Genomic DNA, 18,503 nt, shown 5'->3' with positions numbered 1-18,503 from the left:
TGGTTAACATGAAATCTGAGTCATTGTGCATTTTTGCTTAAGCAGTTCTGAGCTAGAGGCGAAATTTATCTGGAATGCTATAAAAGTATCCCATGAAGAATTAAGACACAGACTTCAGTGTATAATCTTCTTGTATGAGATAAATATTCAGGTTCCAAGCCACATTACAATACAAAAATGAGAGTATCACAATTAATACTCGCATATATTAAAAGGGGAAAATTAGGCACATTCAATATGTATGGTATTCTAAAACAAAACTCCCTATTATCCCTCAAGCTGGTTCACCATTTTTCATAACAGGAGTTGGCACGCGATGCACTTTGTACATAAAGAACAGCTGTCTTTATATTACCAGGGTAAACATGTATGAACAAAATTACAGCTTACCATTAGTTTAATTAAACAATAATAAAATAAATTAAAATTATGTGACCTAATTACTGCTAATTAAACAATAATAAAATAAACCTTTCATTGTATCCATTGCCACACACCGGTGGTGTTACCCCATGGTAATGGTCCATTCAAAGCATTAACTGGTGCTGTAGTTTCAGATCCCTGCCAATCACTTATTTGATTACTGATTATCTTGTACATAACTGCCTCATTGTAGCTTGTGCTGATAGATCAGTATTGGGTCATTTTCTTGGACTAATCGCAAATTTCTCGCCTAGCTTGCTGTTTATTTTATATTACTGCTGCTCACATGGACGTACGATAACACAACTTATTACTGTTTCAGCTGAAGCAATAGTGAAGGAGTAGGTATGGCCTCGCAATCATAAAACAATGATAGAATGGTAGAAAACAATGTTACGTATGAGTGGCACACTTTATACCACAGGTATGCCACCTTGAGGGTTAATGTATCCACTCTAAACTCCCAATAATGACCACTCCTCATGCCACAATATCAGCAACACAAAATCTGAAACAACAAAAGTTCCCAAAGAGATTGATTTTGGATGGGATATGGGTAAGTTTGTCTCTCTTTATGGAAGTTGAGATAATTTGTATACAGCAATACAGTTTTGCAGTTGGACTGTACTTTCATGCAGTGTTTTTAGCAATAACGGTCCATTATAGATAACTGAATCATCTAGAAGAGTCTGTAATTAAAATAAACATTGTCACTAGGTTCTTAATACAGCACAAAATAGTGCACCCAAAGTTACTTCTGCCTCTTGTGATGAATTCTCACCTAAGATCACATTCTGTAGCCAAACTTATGAAACATCCTCTGTCATCTCACCGACACATTTTGATAACACACACAAACGCATTTCCTCTAGATAACTTCAGTGCAATCCTGAATAAGAAGATTTCAGAAAGTTAAGAAGCACTCAATTCACCTAGTGTCTTTAACTGTGGAATCCTCATCATTTCCAAAAAAACATGAAAGTCATGCAGGATGCAAAGAAAGTTTTATGCCCAAACTAAAATAATAAATATAAATTCTTCATTAAAGCCATAATCAAACAATGAAAAGCCCTGGATGGAATAACAACAATAGGGAAAGGACAGGTCGCTTCTCACTGCATAGAGGAGACACCAAGTCACAGACAGGCACACTGAAAATTATACTACAAGTATTTCAGCTTTTGGATGAAGTTATTCCTCAGAAGCAGAACTCCCTTTCATTCACACGACTGACACACACATGTTTACTGCATCTAGCCCTTGCACCCGACTCTGATTGTATCTGACATGAGCAGCAATCTGCTTGAATGGATGGTGGGTTAAGGAGTAGGCATGGAATGGGGAGGGGGAGGAACAGCAGGGTAGATTTGGGGGAAGATGTTAGGGCTGCCTGTGTGAGCATAAAGGGAGCTGGTGGGGACAGGATAGGGTTGCTAGGTGCAGCCTTGGGAGGCTGAGCTGGGGTAGCAGGAAGGCAGAAGGAAAAGAAGTAGAGAAGAGAACAGAACTTTTAGGTGCAATGGTGGGATACAAAGTGTTTATGTACTGAAATGGGAGCAGGGATGGGGGTAGGAGGGAGGCAGGGACTAACAAAGGTTGGAAGGTTGTGGCCCTGTGGGCAGAAGGGGGCGGGAGGGGGGGGGGGGCAGTTAGAGAATGAAGGATATATAGTAAGGAGAGTTCCCAGAAAAGTTAGTATTGGTGGGAAGAACCCAGATGGCGCAAACTGTGAAACAGTTATTAAAGTGAAGATCATCATATTAGGTGGCACGTCCAGCAACTGAGTGGTCCAGCTGTCCTTCGGCCACAGTTTGGCAGTGGTTGTTCATGTGAGCAGAGCTTGTTAGTAGTAATTCCCACATAGAATGTGGCACTGTGGTTGAAGTTAAGTTTGTTGATCACATGACTGCTTTCAAAAGTGACCCTTCCTTTGATGGGGTACGAGATGCCAGTAACAGGATTGTAGTAGGATGTGGAGGAGGAAGTATGGGACAAGTCTTTCATCTGGGTCTATCACACAGATATGAGATATGAAGTAAGGGCTTAGGAGCAGGGGCAGAGTAGTGACAGACAAGAAAACTGTGTAGATTGGGCAGGTGGCAGAATACCAGCATGGGAGGGGTGGGGAGGATATTCCCCCAACCCATCTCTGCCCCAGTGGTTTTCTGCCACATACCCAATCTATACAATCCTTATCCCTGCTCCCCCACATCACAATATTTCTTTTCCCCCCTATACTCCCTATTCCTCTCACAGTGGCATTCCACTGCCCACCCAATCTACAAAATCTCCTTGTCTATTCCTATTCCACTACTGCTTGTTTCATGACTCTTATTCCTGCAATAGACCAAAATTCTAGAACTGTTCAATACATCCTCCCACTTCCACCTCTTCCAGTCTCTCCACTGGCATCTCCCACCCACCCAAGGCAGGGCCACCTATGAAAGCAGTCATATGATCTACAAACTTAGGTGCAACCACTGTACCGCATCATATGTATGCATGATGCGAAAATCAAGAAACATGCACGTAATGTCAGAAATCAGTATGTCTGGCAACAGAGTTAAGGCAATATGGAATATAGTGAAGCGAGAGACAGGACAATCAACCACAGAAGAGGATAACGATACTATTAAATTGAATGGAAGGATTATATATGCCAAGTTGCAGGTAGCAAATGTATTTAATAATCATTTCTTAAACATAGTAGAAAGCACAGGGACCAACAGTTCAAAAGAAAGATCACAGCCATATGTTGAAGTAACTCTCATAAAATTATATCATATGAATGTACCACCTTCTGGAATTAAGAGGATCATGCATTCTCTCAAGAGTAAAAGCTCTTCTGGTTTTGATGTTGTTTCCAATAGAGTTCTAAAGATTTGTTCCCATATAATAAGTATATAAGTATTGTCCAAAAAATTAAATGCATCACTAACTTAAGGCATTTTTCCAGAGAGACTAAAATATACCACTGTTAAGCCCCTCTTTAAGAAAGTTGATAAGAGAGATGTCAATAACTACCAGCATATTTCTCTGCCGACATCTTTTCCAAAACTTGGCAACAACAATATCCTCAGCAAAGCACAGTTTGTGTTTCAGAGGGGTTACTCTACTGACAATGCCATTTACACATCCACACACCAGATATTACAAGCATCAAATAACAAAATAGCACTGGTAGGTAATTTCTGTGACCTATCCAAGGCATTTGATTGTGTGAATCATAGTATACTCCAAGATAAATTGAAGTTTTATGGAATAGCCAACCAATGGATCATGTCATGTCTAACCATAAGAATGTAGAAAGTTGTACTTACTAGTATTTCAACCAACAGAAACCATAGACATAATTCTGACTGGGGAGAAATCATGTATGGGGTTCCCAAGGCTCAATCTTAGGTCCACTCCTGTTTCTCATATATGTATATGATCCATCAGCTAGTGTACAACAAGCAGAATTAGTTCTTTTTGCAGATGACCCATACGTTAATCACTCCAAGTATACTTACAGAAATGGAAGAAATGGTGAATGAAGTTCTCAAAAGTATCACTGACTGGTATTCTGCAAATGGTCTCACCCTGAATTTCACAAAGACACATCATATTCAGTTCTGCACCTCTAGGTGTACTGGACCTGTGATAAGTGTAACACTTTGTGATGAAATAATATATTGGGTGGAAACTTCAAAATTCTTAGATGTCCATATTGATGAGAATTTAAATTGAAAAAAACACATTTTCGAACTCCTTGGACACTATAGTTCAGCCACATTTGCACTTTGAATCATAGCAAACTTTGGGGAGAGAAATCAGTATGTTGACATATTTTGCTTATTTTGATATAGTAATGTCATATGGAATAATGTTCTGGGGTAACCCATCTTTAACAAAGAACGTATTCTGTAAGAATAATAGGTGGTGCTCATCCGTGATCATCTTGTAGACATCTGTTTAAGGACTTGGGCATTCTGACTTCACAGTATATTTATTCCCTCATGTAGTTTGTTGTAAATAATCCACTACAGTTCAAACGGAACAATGAGGTACATAATTACAATGTTGTTGTTGTTGTGGTCTTAAATCCTGAGACTGGCTTGATGCAGCTCTCCATGCTACTCTATCCTGGGCAAGCCTCTTCATCTCCCAGTACCTACTGCAGCCTACATCCTCCTGAATCTGCTTAGTGTATTCATCTCTTGGTCTCCCTCTACGATTTTTACCCTCCACACTGCCCTCCAGTACTAAATTGGTGATCCCTTGATGCCTGAGAACATGTCCTACCAACCGATCCCTTCTTCTAGTCAAGATGTGCCACAAAGTCCTCTTCTCCCCAATTCTATTTAATACCTCCTCAATAGTTATGTGATCTACCCATCTAATCTTCAGCATTCTTCTGTAGCACCACATTTCGAAAGCTTCTATTCTCTTCTTGTCTAAACTATTTATCATCCATGTTTCACTTCCATACATGGCTACACTCCATACAAATACTTTCAGAAACGACTTCCTGACACATAAATCAATACTCGATGTTAACAAATTTCTTTTCTTCAGAAACGCTTTCCTTGCCATTGCCAGTCTACATTTTATATCCTCTCTACTTTGACCATCACCAGTTATTTTGCTCCCCAAATAGCAAAACTCCTTTACTACTTTAAGAGTCTCATTTCCTAATCTAATTCCCACAGCATCACCCGACTTAATTCGACTACATTCCATTATCCTCGTTTTGCTTTTGTTGATGTTCATCTGATACCCTCCTTTCAAGACACTGTTCATTCCGTTCAACTGCTCTTCCAAGTTCTTTGCTGTCTCTGATAGAATTACAATGTCATCGGCGAACTTCGAAGTTTTTATTTCTTCTCCATGGATTTTAATACCTACTCTGAACTTTTCTTTCATTTCCCTTACTGCTTGCTCAATAGCATCAGGGATAGGCTACAACCCTCTCTCACTCCCTTCCCAACCACTGCTTCCCTTTCATACCCCTCAACTCTTATAACTGCCATCTGCTTTATGTACAAATTGTAAATAGCCTTCAGAATTTGAAAGAGAGTATTCCAGTCAACATTGTCAAAAGCTTTCTCTAAGTCTACAAATGCTAGAAACATAGGTTTGCCTTTCCTTAATCTTTATTCTAAGAGAAGTCGTAGGGTCAGTATTGCCTCACATGTTCCAACATTTCTGCAGAATCCAAACTGATCTTCCTCAAGGTCGGCTTCTACCAGTTTTTCCATTCGTCTGTAAAGAATTTGCATAAGTATTTTGCAGCTGTAACTTATTAAACTGATAGTTCGTTAATTTTCACATCTGTCAACACCTGCTTTCTTTGGGATTGGAATTATTATATTCTTCTTGAAGTCCGAGGGAATTTCGCCTGTCTCATACATCTTGCTCTCCAGATGGTAGAGTTTTGTCAGGACTGGCTCTCCCAAGGCTGTCAGCAGTTCTAATGGAATGTTGTCTACTCCTGGGGGCTTGTTTCGACTTACGTCTTTCAGTGCTCTGTCAAACTCTTCACACAGTATCATATCTCCCATTTCATCTTCATCTAACTCCTCTTTCATTTCCATAATATTGTCCTCAAGAACATCGCCCTTGTATAGACCCTCTATATACTCCTTCCAACTCTCTGCTTTCCATTCTTTGCTTAGAACTGGGTTTCCATCTGAGCTCTTGATATTCATGCAAGTGGTTCTCTTTTCTCCAAAGGTCTCTTTAATTTTCCTGTAGGCAGTATCTATCTTACCCCTCATGAAATAGGCCTCTACATCCTTACATTTGTCCTCTAGCCATCCCTGCTTAGCCACTTTGCACTTCTTATCAATCTCATTTTTGAGACGTTTGTATTCCTTTTTGCCTGCTTCACTTGCTGCATTTTTGTATTTTCTCCTTTCATCAGATTAAATTCAGTATCTCTTCCGTTACCCAAGGATTTCTACTAGCCCCCTCTTCTTTTTACCTACTTGATCCTCTGCTGCCTTCACTATTTCATTCCTCAAAGCTACCCATTCTTCTTCTACTGTATATCTTTCCCCCATTCCTGTCAATTGTTCCCTTATGCTCTCCCTGAAACTCTGTACAACCTCTGGCTCTTTCAGTTTATCCAGGTCCCAGCTCCTTAAATTCCCACCTTTTTGCAGTTTCTTCAGTTTTAATCTACAGTTCATAACCAATAGATTGTGGTCAGAGTCCACATCTGCCCCTGGAAATGTCTTACAATTTAAAATCTGGTTCCTAAATACTAGAAGAAAAAATGACATTCATTACTCAACATCAAGGTTGTCTTTAGCACAGAAAGGGATGCACAATGCTCCAACAAAAATTTTTGAGCACTTACCCAGTGATATAAAATGTCTAACAGACACCAAGGTAAAAAACTGAAAAAGTTTCTCCTTGAAAACTCCTTCTATTCCGTATAAGAATTTCTATGTTTGTAACGTGTAAAAGGTGGTGGGTAGAAGCTGCTAACTCAATCTGTATATGGTGATGTTTAGAGTACAAATAGATGTACAAATTGATTTGCAATAACTAACTAAATAGCTAACATGACTACTGTCATGCTGTCTGACCGCATGAACAGCCACCATCAAACTGGCCAAGAGAACATATCAGCCAACATTGTGTGCTTCACTTTAATGACTGCCTCACAGACAGTGCCATAGGGATACCAGAATCTTTTGCACAAGGACTAGCTTTTCTGGGCTACGCATGCAGGAATTCTCCCTCATTCCTGTGACCCCCCCCCCCCCATACACACACACATACACAGTCTTCAAACTTTGTAAGTCCCTGTCCTCCACCTGCCTATCCCCCTCTCTGTGTCCACCAAAGTGCACACATGCCTTCCATACCACCACTGCACTTTCAAGTCCTTTTCTCTTCTCCACCTCTCCCCCTCCATTTCCCTCTCCCCCTTTCTCCCTGTCCACAGCACAGCCTTCCAATGCTGCACCTAGCAGCCTTAAGCTTTCACCACCATGTCCCTGCACACTCCAACAGGCAACACTATCATCTTCCCATACCTCTAACCTGTTATCCCTCCCCTTCCCTACCCTACCTATCACCTGTCCTTACCTGCACCATCAACACCAGCAGATTGCTGCTCACATGAGACGCAGTCACAATTGGGTTCTAGTGGCTGGAGACAATAGCTATGCGTGTGTGAGGTTTTTTTTTGTGTGAGAGTTCTACCTTGTGAGGAAGCACTTTTTTCAAAAGTTTAAATATTTGTAGCATTATTTTCATTGCATCTGTCTGTGATTCAGTGTCTCCTCTATGTGGTGTGTAGCAAATCTATCATTTCCATACTGACCTTAACATCATAGGTAATTTAAAAGATTCATATTCTTAATTTTTGTTATCAAATTTAGGTCATACTAGTATTTAGTAATTGTAAATGTACATTAAGTATTCGTACAGGAACAGAACAAAATAAGATAGGATATTATGTCTATAATAGGAAATATAAAAAAATAATGTACCTCACTACAAGTTATCTGACATAATGGTGTCCTTAATAAATGGCTCAGTCATTCAAAACACAGTATACTACTAAGTTAATGATGCCATGCCACCTGCTTAAGTGCACTAATGTAACGTAACATACCTTGACCAAGGGATCCTTATTCAAATCTAAATGTGACAAAACAGTGAAGAAAGCTTTAACTGTATCGTCAAATGCCCATACACGATTCATTTTTGCTCTGACCATGTAACGAATGTTACCATTTATCCCCTCAAATGAGGATGGCAGATTTTCTGGTAGTATAACAGAAAAATTATAAATATGCTCTCCTGGTGGAAGTATGATCTCCTGAGCTGAAACCAACATTTTGAATCAAGTTTAAAACCTTGTTAGTAAATGTAGCTGTAAGTAAAGACAGCACAATTTGAGGGGTCAGTAACCTTTATATCAACAAGTCTCTTACTAACATGAAGACATCAAATGTTTAACCATGATGCAAATATATTGGAGCAAGGGTATAAATAAAAAGTGCAGTTGAGCCTCATGCACTGTACTTTTTGATTGTAGCCTAGTGTCACTTAACTCTCTTATAAAAAGGTACTTGGAGTAACAGTAACATACACAGTGTGTGGGTTAAAATATTTCATTTTAGATGGAATCTGCAGGGTGGGAAAATATAACACTTCTCATAAGGTATAAGTGGCTACATAGAGTCTTCTAAACATCCAAGTGAAAGACAGATTGGTTTTAAAGAGCTGTCTGACTGTATCAGTTGTTTTGTGTGAAATGTGCACTGCATAGTAATGTCTCTGTTAATCTTCTCTGGTGCACTCTCAACACTACTTCTGAGTTTGTGGATGAGGCTCTGTCCAGACTAACATGTAACATTCTGTCTGCCCTTTAGTTTTCAATCCAGTTGTTTTTCTTCCTGTATGTCTCAAAGTGCACAGTTTTAAGATACCTTCAAATGTAAGGTAAAAATAGAAATATCTACTTTTTAAACTTATATTCTACAACCTGGAGTTTCCAATTTAATGTCTATTTACCCTGTTTCAAAATAAAGATCAGACCAAAGCTTTTCTGCCAGCAATAAAGCTATGCATCTTCCTCTTAAAAGTTATCATATGCATATACACATACTCATACCATTTGAGAACTGAAAGTCTGAATGGTAAAGGGCTCTGGGAAAAATGTACACCCAGTATGAATGTGCACTTTTACTTTCGTCAAAAATATATTGATTGTTAGCTTATGACTGTACCTGTTACAAATCACCTGATAAGTAAAACACATTACATACAGTAACTTGTAACAACTTGTGTTTAATTTTCCATTTTAAATGAAATTTAATCATAAACAATATCTCTAAGTAATTGGAAATACATAAAAGACACTTACATGGACCACCAACTAAGTACATTTTTGTCATGAGGTAGTTTTCATGTGCTGAATATGTAGTATAGACAGTACGAGACTTGCCATCACTGTCTGTTTCTGAATCCGATTCAGTCCAGCTTACATTGGCATCACCTCTAAATTTTGCAGAAATATCTGTGTCAGAGACAATTAAAATATTGTGAAAAATTTTGAAACAATTTTGGTAAGAAACAATCATGATATAAATGCAGAAAAATAATGACACATTAAAGAAATGTCAAAATTATAGAGCAAAATATTTAATGAAACCTACACCACATAGCGGAGATGATGAGTGGCAGATAGACGCAACAAAAAGACTGTCACAAAATGACCTTTGGGCTAACAAGGCCTTTGTCAAAAACAGACCCCCCCCCCTCACACACACACACACACACACACACACACACACACACACACACACACACACACACACACAGTTTCTGGCAGCTGAAGCCACACTACGAGCAGTATCAAATGATGGTCTATACATGTATATAAGCCATGAGGCAAGGGGTTGGAAGCAGGGGCTACGTAGGAATGGGCGAGGATATCGTGTAGGTTCAGTGGGCAGTGGAATGCCACACTGGGAGCAGTGGGAAGGATAGTGGGTAGCACATTTCTCATTTCAGGGCATGACAAAAGGTAGTCATAATGTAATTCAGTTGTTCCTGTCATGGGTGGTGTTGAGCCACAAAAGAAATGCTCCTCTGTGGCCAGACACTGAGATTTTTGGAGGCTGTGGGTGACGGGAAAGATAAGGTATAGGAGATCTGCTTTTGTACAACATTGGGAGGACAATTACAGTCTGTAAAGACATCAGTGAGACCCTCGGTATATTTCGACAGGGACCGCTCATCATCACAGATGTGGCAGCCATGGGTGGCTAGACTGTATGAAAGGGACTTCCTAGAATGGGACAGGTGGCAGCTGTCGACGTGAAGGTATTGCTGGTGGTTGGTGGGTCTGATATGCAGAGAGGTACTGATCTACATCATCTTAGAGGAGGAGATCAAGACTGACGACAATAGCAATGGACAAGGCACCATGCGGTAAAGGAACAGGAACTATGGAGAGTCTGTGGAGGAAATGGTTGGTATCTTTTATATAGGAGGGTAGGTTGCAGGTAATGGGTCATCTGTGTTGGTCTATGAGAGCAGAGATTCTCTCAGTGGGGGCACAGTAACTGGCCAAATTGGATTTCCTGAGTGGTTCGGTTTATGGACTTTAGGAAGCATGTAGAAAATAGGGAGTGTGGGGAGTGGTAGGAATGAGGATAGAGATGGACTCCAGGGAGAGGTTCTGGGTTGGGCCTAAGGATTTGAGAAGAGACTGGAGATCCTGCTGGGTTTCTGGTATGGGTTCACTGTGGCAGAGTTTGTAGGTGGATGAAACTGACAGCTGGCAAAGTCCTTCTGCCAGGTAATCATTGCAGTTCAAAACAACAATGGCAGAGCCTTTGTCAACAGGTAGGATCAGTTTTTAGGTGGTGGACTGTGGTTCTTTCTGCGAATGTAATGATAGTATGCATGTTTACCAATTTCAGGAATGATGATGAGGCAAGGTTCAAGGTTAAAAAATTCTGGAAAGTTAACAGGGGGTGATTTTGGGGCAGTGAGGATGGATCATAGTTGGATGGAGGAGTGAACTGAGTCAGATAGGGTCCAACATTGGTCTTTGGTTGAGTCTGATTGGTAGGGTTGGTGGTGAGAAAGTGCTTCCACTGTAGAGACCTGGAGATGTGGAGAAGGGGAGAAGGTCTTTAACATGTCCTGCATGACTGAATTTGGGAGTGAAGCAAAAGGTGAGGCCTTTGAAAAGGACTGATATTTCTGCAGGGCTAAAGCTTTTGGACGAAAGTTTCATGACTGTGTTTCAGGTCTGTTCAGGTTCTGGAGTCTGTGTGCTGGTGGGAGTGGGTTTTGGAGGCTGGTGTAAACGTAATAGGTCTGTGAGACAGGTTTTGTCAGATATGAGGGGCCATGGAGGAGGTTTGGAGGCTATTGTATAGGTGGTGGACAGTGATAGCCTGAGGCGGGAGTAGGAACTGAGCAGGGTGGAAGTTTTTTGAGGTGGCGTTGTGCATTTTGCTCTAGGTACTGGAAGGCAAGAGTTTCAATGAATGTGTTTTATGGGATCCAGGAACTTGGGATTGCATAGCTGGAGAATTTTACAGATGGATAGGAGATATTGCAAGGAGATATGGGCCTGATTGCTATGGCTTTGCTGGGCTATGTTGGGGAGGGCTAAGGATTGGCAGAATCTTTACAGGTGGATATCATAATGGAAGGAATGGTGACAGATGGAGAAGGGTAATTTGATGGTAAGACCGTTTGGGAGGATTCCATGCAAGAACAGTACGTGGGACTGAGTTCTGGCTAGAGATAATAAAACTTCATTATTGATGCAGATGGAAGAAACAAGGATCGAAGGTGGTGGGAAAATGCAAAAAATACATAATAGTGTAGAATTGTGTCTGAAAAAAATTTCGAAAATAATAGCTTCTCTCCATCCATAAAATTCTCATGCTATGCAATCCCAAATTTCTTGATCCCATAATACACACTGAAACTCTTGCCCTCCAGGACCTACAGCAACATGCACAAAGCCACCTCAAAAAACTTTCCACCTTGCTCAGTTCCTACTCCTGCCTTAGGCTATCACTGGCCACCAACTCTACAATAACCTCTGAAACTCCTCCATGGCCCCTCATAGTTGACAAAACCTGTCTCTCAGTCCTACTACATTTACGCTACCCTCCAAAAACCCCTCCCACCAGAACACAGAATCCAGAACCTAAACAGACCTGAAAAACAGTCATGAAATATTCCTCCAAAAGCCTTAGCCCTGCAGAAATATCAGTCCTTTCCAAAGGTTTCACCTTTTGCCCCACCCCCAAATTCAATCACACAGAACTTGTTAACCCTTTAACTGCTCTGGACGTGTTAATGCATGCCTTTGTACTTTTCCTTGTGTGTGCTGAACGTGTTTATGTGCGCCGTCAGTCCTTCTACCTGGTACTCAAAACATAGACACGTTTGGAATACCAGGTAGAAGGACTGGTGGTGCACGTAAACACATTCAGCACACACAAGGACAAGTACAAAGGTGCGTGCGTTTACACGTCCAGAGCAGTTAAAGGGTTAAAGACCTTCTCCACACCTCCAATTTCCTTCAGTGGAAACACTTTTTCGCCATCAACCCTACCAATCAAACTCAACCAAAGATCAATGTTTAACCCTGTCTGACTCAGTTCACTCCTCCATCAAACCATGATCCACTTCCACTGCCCCCAAATCACCCCCTGTTAACTTTCCAGAATTTATTAACCTCAAACCTTGCCTTACCATCATTCCCCAAATCTCTCAACAAGCAAACACACACATAGAACCACAATCCACCACCTACAAAAATTATTCCAACCTTATAATCCTACCTGCTGACAAAGGCTCCACCACAGATTTTTTGAACTGCAATGATTACCTGGCAGAAGGACTTCCCCAACTGACAGATTCATCCACATACAAACCCTGCCACAGTGACACCATTCCAGAAATCCAGCAGAATCTCTAGTCTCTCCTAAGATTCTTAGGCCCATCCCAGAACCTCTCCCTAGAGCCCATCTCTCTCCTCACCCCTACCACTCCCCACACTCCTACTTTCTACATGCTTCCTAAAGTCCATAACGCCAACCACTCATTATACCGCACTGTGGTCGGTTCTGTGCCCCCACTGACAGAGTCCCTGCTCTCTTAGGCCAACACCTTCAGCAACACCTGCAACCTACCTCCTATAAAAAAGATACCAACCATTCCATCCACAGACTTTCAACAGTTCCTGTTCTCTTAGCACCTGGTGCCCTGCTTGTCGCTATTGATGCCACCTCCCTTTACACTAACATCCCTAATGTCCATGGCCTTACCACTATTGAACAACACCTTTCCCAATGCCCAATGGAGTCTGAACCAACAACCTCCTTCCTAGTCACCATGACCAACTTTATCCTCATCCAAAATTACGTCTCCTTTGAAGGCATTACCTACAAACAAATCTGGGATATATCTATAGGCACCCACATGGCATCATCCTGTGCCACATATTCATGGACCATACAGAGGAATCCTTTCTAAACACCCAGAAATGAACCCCTCATCTTGCTCACATTTATTGATGACACATGATGTAAGGTAAGGACACACTATCCACATTCCTCCAGAACCTCAACACCTTCTCCCACATTCACTTCACCTGATCCTACTCAACCCAACAAGCCACCTTTCTCAGTGTTGACCTCCACCTCAAAGATGGTTACAACAGTACCTCTGTCCATATTACACCTACCAACCACCAGCAATACCTACAATTCCACAGCTGCCACTCTTTCCATACCAGGCAGTCCCTTCCATAAAGCCTTGCCACCCACGGCTGTCGCATCTGTGGTGATTAGCGGTCCCTTTCAAAATATATCGAGGGTCTCACTGAGGGCTTTACAGACTGTAATGATCCTCTCAATCTTGTACAAAAACAGACCTCCCGCACCTTATCTTTCCAGTCACACACAACATCCCAAAATCCCACCATCTGGCCACAGAGGAGCATTTCTCTTGTTGCTCAGCACCACCCAGGACTGGAGCAACTGAATTACATTCTCCACCAGGCTTCTGACTATGTCTCGTCATGTCCTAAAATGAGAAATGTGTTATCCACTATCCTTCCAACCCCTCCCACAGTGGCATTCCACCACCCACCAAACCTTCAGAACATCCTCGTCCATCCTTAAACAATCCCTGCTCCCAACCCCTTGCCTCACAGCTTATATTCCTGAACAGATTGAGATGCAAGACTTGTCCCATACATCCTCCCACCACCACCTGCTGCAGTTTGGTCACAAGCATCACCTAACCCATCAAAGGCAGGGCCACCTGTGAAACCATTCATGTGATCTACAAGGTAAGAAGCAACCACTGTGCTGCATTCTACATGGGAATGACAACCAAAATGCTGTCTGTCCACATCAATCACCATCGACAAACTGTGGTTAAGAAACAACTGGACCAACCTGTTACTGAGCACACTGCTCAACACGATGTTCTTCATTTCAATGACTACTTCACAGCCTGTGCCATCTGGATTCTTCCCACCAGCACAAGTTTTTCTGAACTGCATGGGTGGGAACTTACCTTGCAATATATCCTACATTCCCGTAACCCACCTGGCCACAAACTTCATTAGTCATTGTCCTTACCCATCTAGCCTCTTCCCTGTTCCCATTCCAGCACTACACAGCCTTCTACTCCACCAATGCAACCACAGTCTTTTTACTTCTTTCCTTTTCCTTCAAATTAATCAAAAAGCTGAGTTATGCCTGCTTTACACTTAGTGGTTTCTCACTGCATTGACCTACAGATGGCATTACAAGCATACTTAGCATACTTCCACTATGGTATCTTACAATATTTTGGGTAAACACAACTGCTGTTATAAATGTGCTTATCCCACAGATGTGTGGAGTGCAAATAATATATAAAGTTGACAACCAAACATAATGCAGAAGCCTCTCCAGGAATCTTGAGATCCTTACTAACATTTTCACTCCCTAATGGTGTTTTTGGCTAATGCTAAGAATGAATTTGGGATGAACTGTGAAATACACAACCACACTACTTGAAGGAAAACTGATTTTCACACAGCCCATGCATCCCTGTCTAGGGTCTTTCACAGGTTGCCAGCCACACACACACACACACACACACACACACACACACACACACACACACACACACCCTCATGCAAATGCAACTCATACACACATGATCACTGTCTCTGGCAGCTGAAGCCTGACTACAAGCAGCAGCACACAATGGGAGAGGCAACCAGGTGGGGTACGGAGGAGGATGGGGCAGGGAGAGGAAGGGATAGCAAGGTAGGGATGGGAGATGATGAACTGCTGCTAGTAGGAGCATGCAGGGATGAGGTGAAGAAAGGATAGGGCAGATAGGTGCAGTCAGAAGGTTAGACAGAGGGGGTGGGGGGGGAGGGGGAGGGTAGTGCAAGTGCAAAAAGAGAGAAGTAAAAAGACTGGGTGCATTGATGGAATAGAGGGCTGTGTGGTGTTGGAATTGGAACAGGGAACAGACTATATGGGTGAGGACAACAACTAACATAGTTTGAGGCCAGAAGTGTTACAGGAATGTAGGATGTATTGCACAATTCAGAAAAAGCTGTTGTTGGTAGGAAGGATCCAGATGGCCCAGGCTGTGAAGCAATCACTGAAATGAAGGACGTCATGTTAGGTGGAGTGCTAAGCAATGATTTGGTCTGGCTGTTTCTTTTACTAGAGTTTGTCGGTGACTGTTCATGTGGACAGACAGCTTGTTGGTTGTCATGCCCACGTACAATGCAGCACAGTGGTTGAAGCTTAACTAGTTGATCATATGATTGTGAAACAAGTCACATGACCTACAAGGTTAGCTTCAACCACTACGCTACATTCTGCTGGACAACGAACAATCTGTCTGTCCACATGAATGGCTGCCAACAAACTGTGGCCAAGAAACAGCTGGACCATACCATTGCTGAGCACGTCACCCATTTCAATGACTGCTTCTCAGCCTGTGCCATCTAGATCCTTACCACCAGCACAAGATTTTCTGAACTGCACAGGTGGCAACTCTCCCTGCAATGCATCCTATGTTGCCGTAACTCACCTGGCCTCAAACATCATTAGTCATTGTCCTTACCCATCTAGCCTCTTCCCTGTTCCCATTCCAGCACTACACAGCCTTCTACTCCACCAATGCATCCACAGTCTTTTTACTTCTTTCTTTTTCCACTAATCCCCCCCTACCCCCCACCCACCCACCCTGCCCTCAGCCTAACCTCCTGACTGCACCTAGCTACTCTAGCATCACTCCCCTTGTCCATGTACGCTCCCACTAGCAGCATTTTACCATACCCCATCCCTACCCTGCTATCCCTCCCCCTCACCACCCCAGCCCCTCCTTATCCCCACCACCCAGTTGCTTCTCCCACCATGTGCTGCTGGTTGCAGTGTAACCCAGCAGCCATGTCTATTCCTGATGAAGGCCTTGTTATTGGCCAAAAGCACACTTTCTAACAGTCTTTGTATTGTGCCTATCCATGACTCAGCTTCTCCACCATATGGTTAGCAACAACTATCCTTTTCCTAAAATTGTTACAAACTAAAGTGAATGCATACTTATTAGCTACTCCTTCTATAATTTATCAGAATAGTTCATAGACTACTAATGGTATTTTGTTTACTATTACAGATATAGGGTAATTAGTTTGAATTATAAGATAAAACACAGTTGAATAGTGTACGAGGAAGAGGAGTGGTTTCTTGAAAGTTGGTATTTCTCTGCTAGTGCACTGTTGGCCTATAAAATAATAAATTAGTCTAGAAATCAAGCACATGACTAATAATGCGAGTAGATAAATACCAGTTGCAACATGCTGTTAGTAAAATTTACAGAAGCAGTCAACAGTGGCCTCTTCTGCCAATTGACTCGTTCCACATCCCTGAAGGCTCTCTTTCATTATGAGATTCATGGACATAATGTATGAACAAGAGAATGAATCCCTAAATTACCAGAATTAAAGTAAATTCCAGAAACATTTCTTTAAGTGGACATTGTAAATTTCATCTTCATCATTTTACTGTCTGTGTTAACGCTCCATCTACAATGAGTCATCATAACGCATAATCTTCCCTCCCTCCTCCTTCCTTCCTTCCGAGCTTACTTTTATTCCTACATTTTCAGCCACAAAGGTAAAGCACTATACATGAAGAATAAATGTCATTAATATATAAAGGAAATTTTTGACCACACATTTAGTGGCTTTTCCAAAGACACAGAAAATACCATCAGGACAAATTTTCTTATTCAGCTATGACAGGACTAATTTTGAGAGATAATATATGACTTTCCACAAGCTGTATTGTCTAAATGTCATATCTGCTTTTAATTTCTGAGCAGGAAAATGACACAAAGACAGTGATAAGTTTATTACTATTCTCAACAAGACTTAACATGAATAAAAGGGAAATTCATTTCAGATATGAAAAATACAGTACATTTAAGAACAACAAATGTAGCAACTACCAAAATTCTGATGCTGCTGAGAGATGGTCAATTAAAAATATATACACCAATAAAATGTCAATAACAAGAAACATAATATGGAATATAGATGAGAGAGATCAGTTTTTTTCCTTAAGCAGCATACCCCCACCCAATATTTTTGGAAGGGGTTCTTATAGCACATAAAATCTTAAAACACAAACCACACTCATCTCATTGCCAGTTAAAATAGAGGGAAGTTCCTGTAGGAGACCAAGGTCTCCTCTCAGATCACCATTGTCATCTGCGTACCGCATCTTTGACACACTGGTGGGTCCACCCAGTGTAAGAGAAATCCATTTGTTACGGAACAATGTTCTGTTCTTCACCTCGTAAGGGCTACTTCCTCAGATCACCACAGATGCAAGCTGGTAAGCCACAGTCGCCCTGTAGGTTTTACAGACTGCATTTATTGCACCTCTCTTCTAGCCACTGAGCCTCTTACCAACAGAAGGCCTTCCAGGTCACCTATGAAGTGAGTGCCCACAGGAAATTGAACAGTGAGCTGGAGACCGAAGGGATCATGCTTCATTGGCAAGCACATAAACCACGTCTTAGCTGTGCTGCGGCTCACGTTGGTGCTGTTTGTAGGTTTCTGTCCTCTTTGGGGGGCCAGACCGTATCGTTTAGTTGACATAGTTGCGGTTGTTTGTCTTCTTTTCATGTTGACTGGTGCCACTTGGTTTCGCAAGTGATGCCTGTCCGCTAGTGGCAGCAGCAGCGGTTATCAATATGTAGTAACTGTGGTCCTATCTTTGGAGCAACGTCATGGTTCTTCCAGGTCATGTCAGTGAGCAATTCGGTTCGGGACTCTGGAGGAGCCAGATTAGCGCACTGCGAGAACATGCCACAACTGCTGGCGGCACACATGGACTGCCGGATCGAAGGCCTGTGGTCATGAGGCTGCACAACCTTGTCGTAATCCGGATCTTGCAAGTTTTAAGTTGACTGCATTTGGATCCAAGTAGAGAAACCTCCACCTTCACTTGGGTTTGTGTTGCTTCTCATAGTGTTGCCGAGGCGAAGAGCACTGAGTGGAGTGCTTGGGG

At 41.8% G+C, this 18,503-nt stretch overlaps 1 protein-coding gene across 2 annotated transcripts in view; it reads right to left on the bottom strand.

Moving 5' to 3' along the window:
• The window catches only part of LOC124596596 (arrestin domain-containing protein 3-like), a 128,019-nt gene that overhangs the window by 83,976 nt on the left and 25,540 nt on the right, over nucleotides 1-18,503 (bottom strand). For both annotated transcript variants that reach the window (XM_047135792.1, XM_047135791.1), the window contains 2 exons: nucleotides 9,293-9,445; nucleotides 8,036-8,247 (listed from right to left, as the gene is read on the bottom strand). In XM_047135792.1, the coding sequence (XP_046991748.1) occupies nucleotides 8,036-8,247; nucleotides 9,293-9,445 (365 nt within the window). The remainder of the gene's footprint in view (nucleotides 1-8,035; nucleotides 8,248-9,292; nucleotides 9,446-18,503) is intronic.

The sequence above is a fragment of the Schistocerca americana genome, chromosome 2 (genome assembly GCF_021461395.2).
Source record: "Schistocerca americana isolate TAMUIC-IGC-003095 chromosome 2, iqSchAmer2.1, whole genome shotgun sequence".
Lineage (NCBI taxonomy): Eukaryota > Metazoa > Arthropoda > Insecta > Orthoptera > Acrididae > Schistocerca > Schistocerca americana.
The sequence above is the reverse complement of the archived record's forward strand: the minus strand, read 5'-3'. Positions and strand labels throughout refer to the sequence as shown.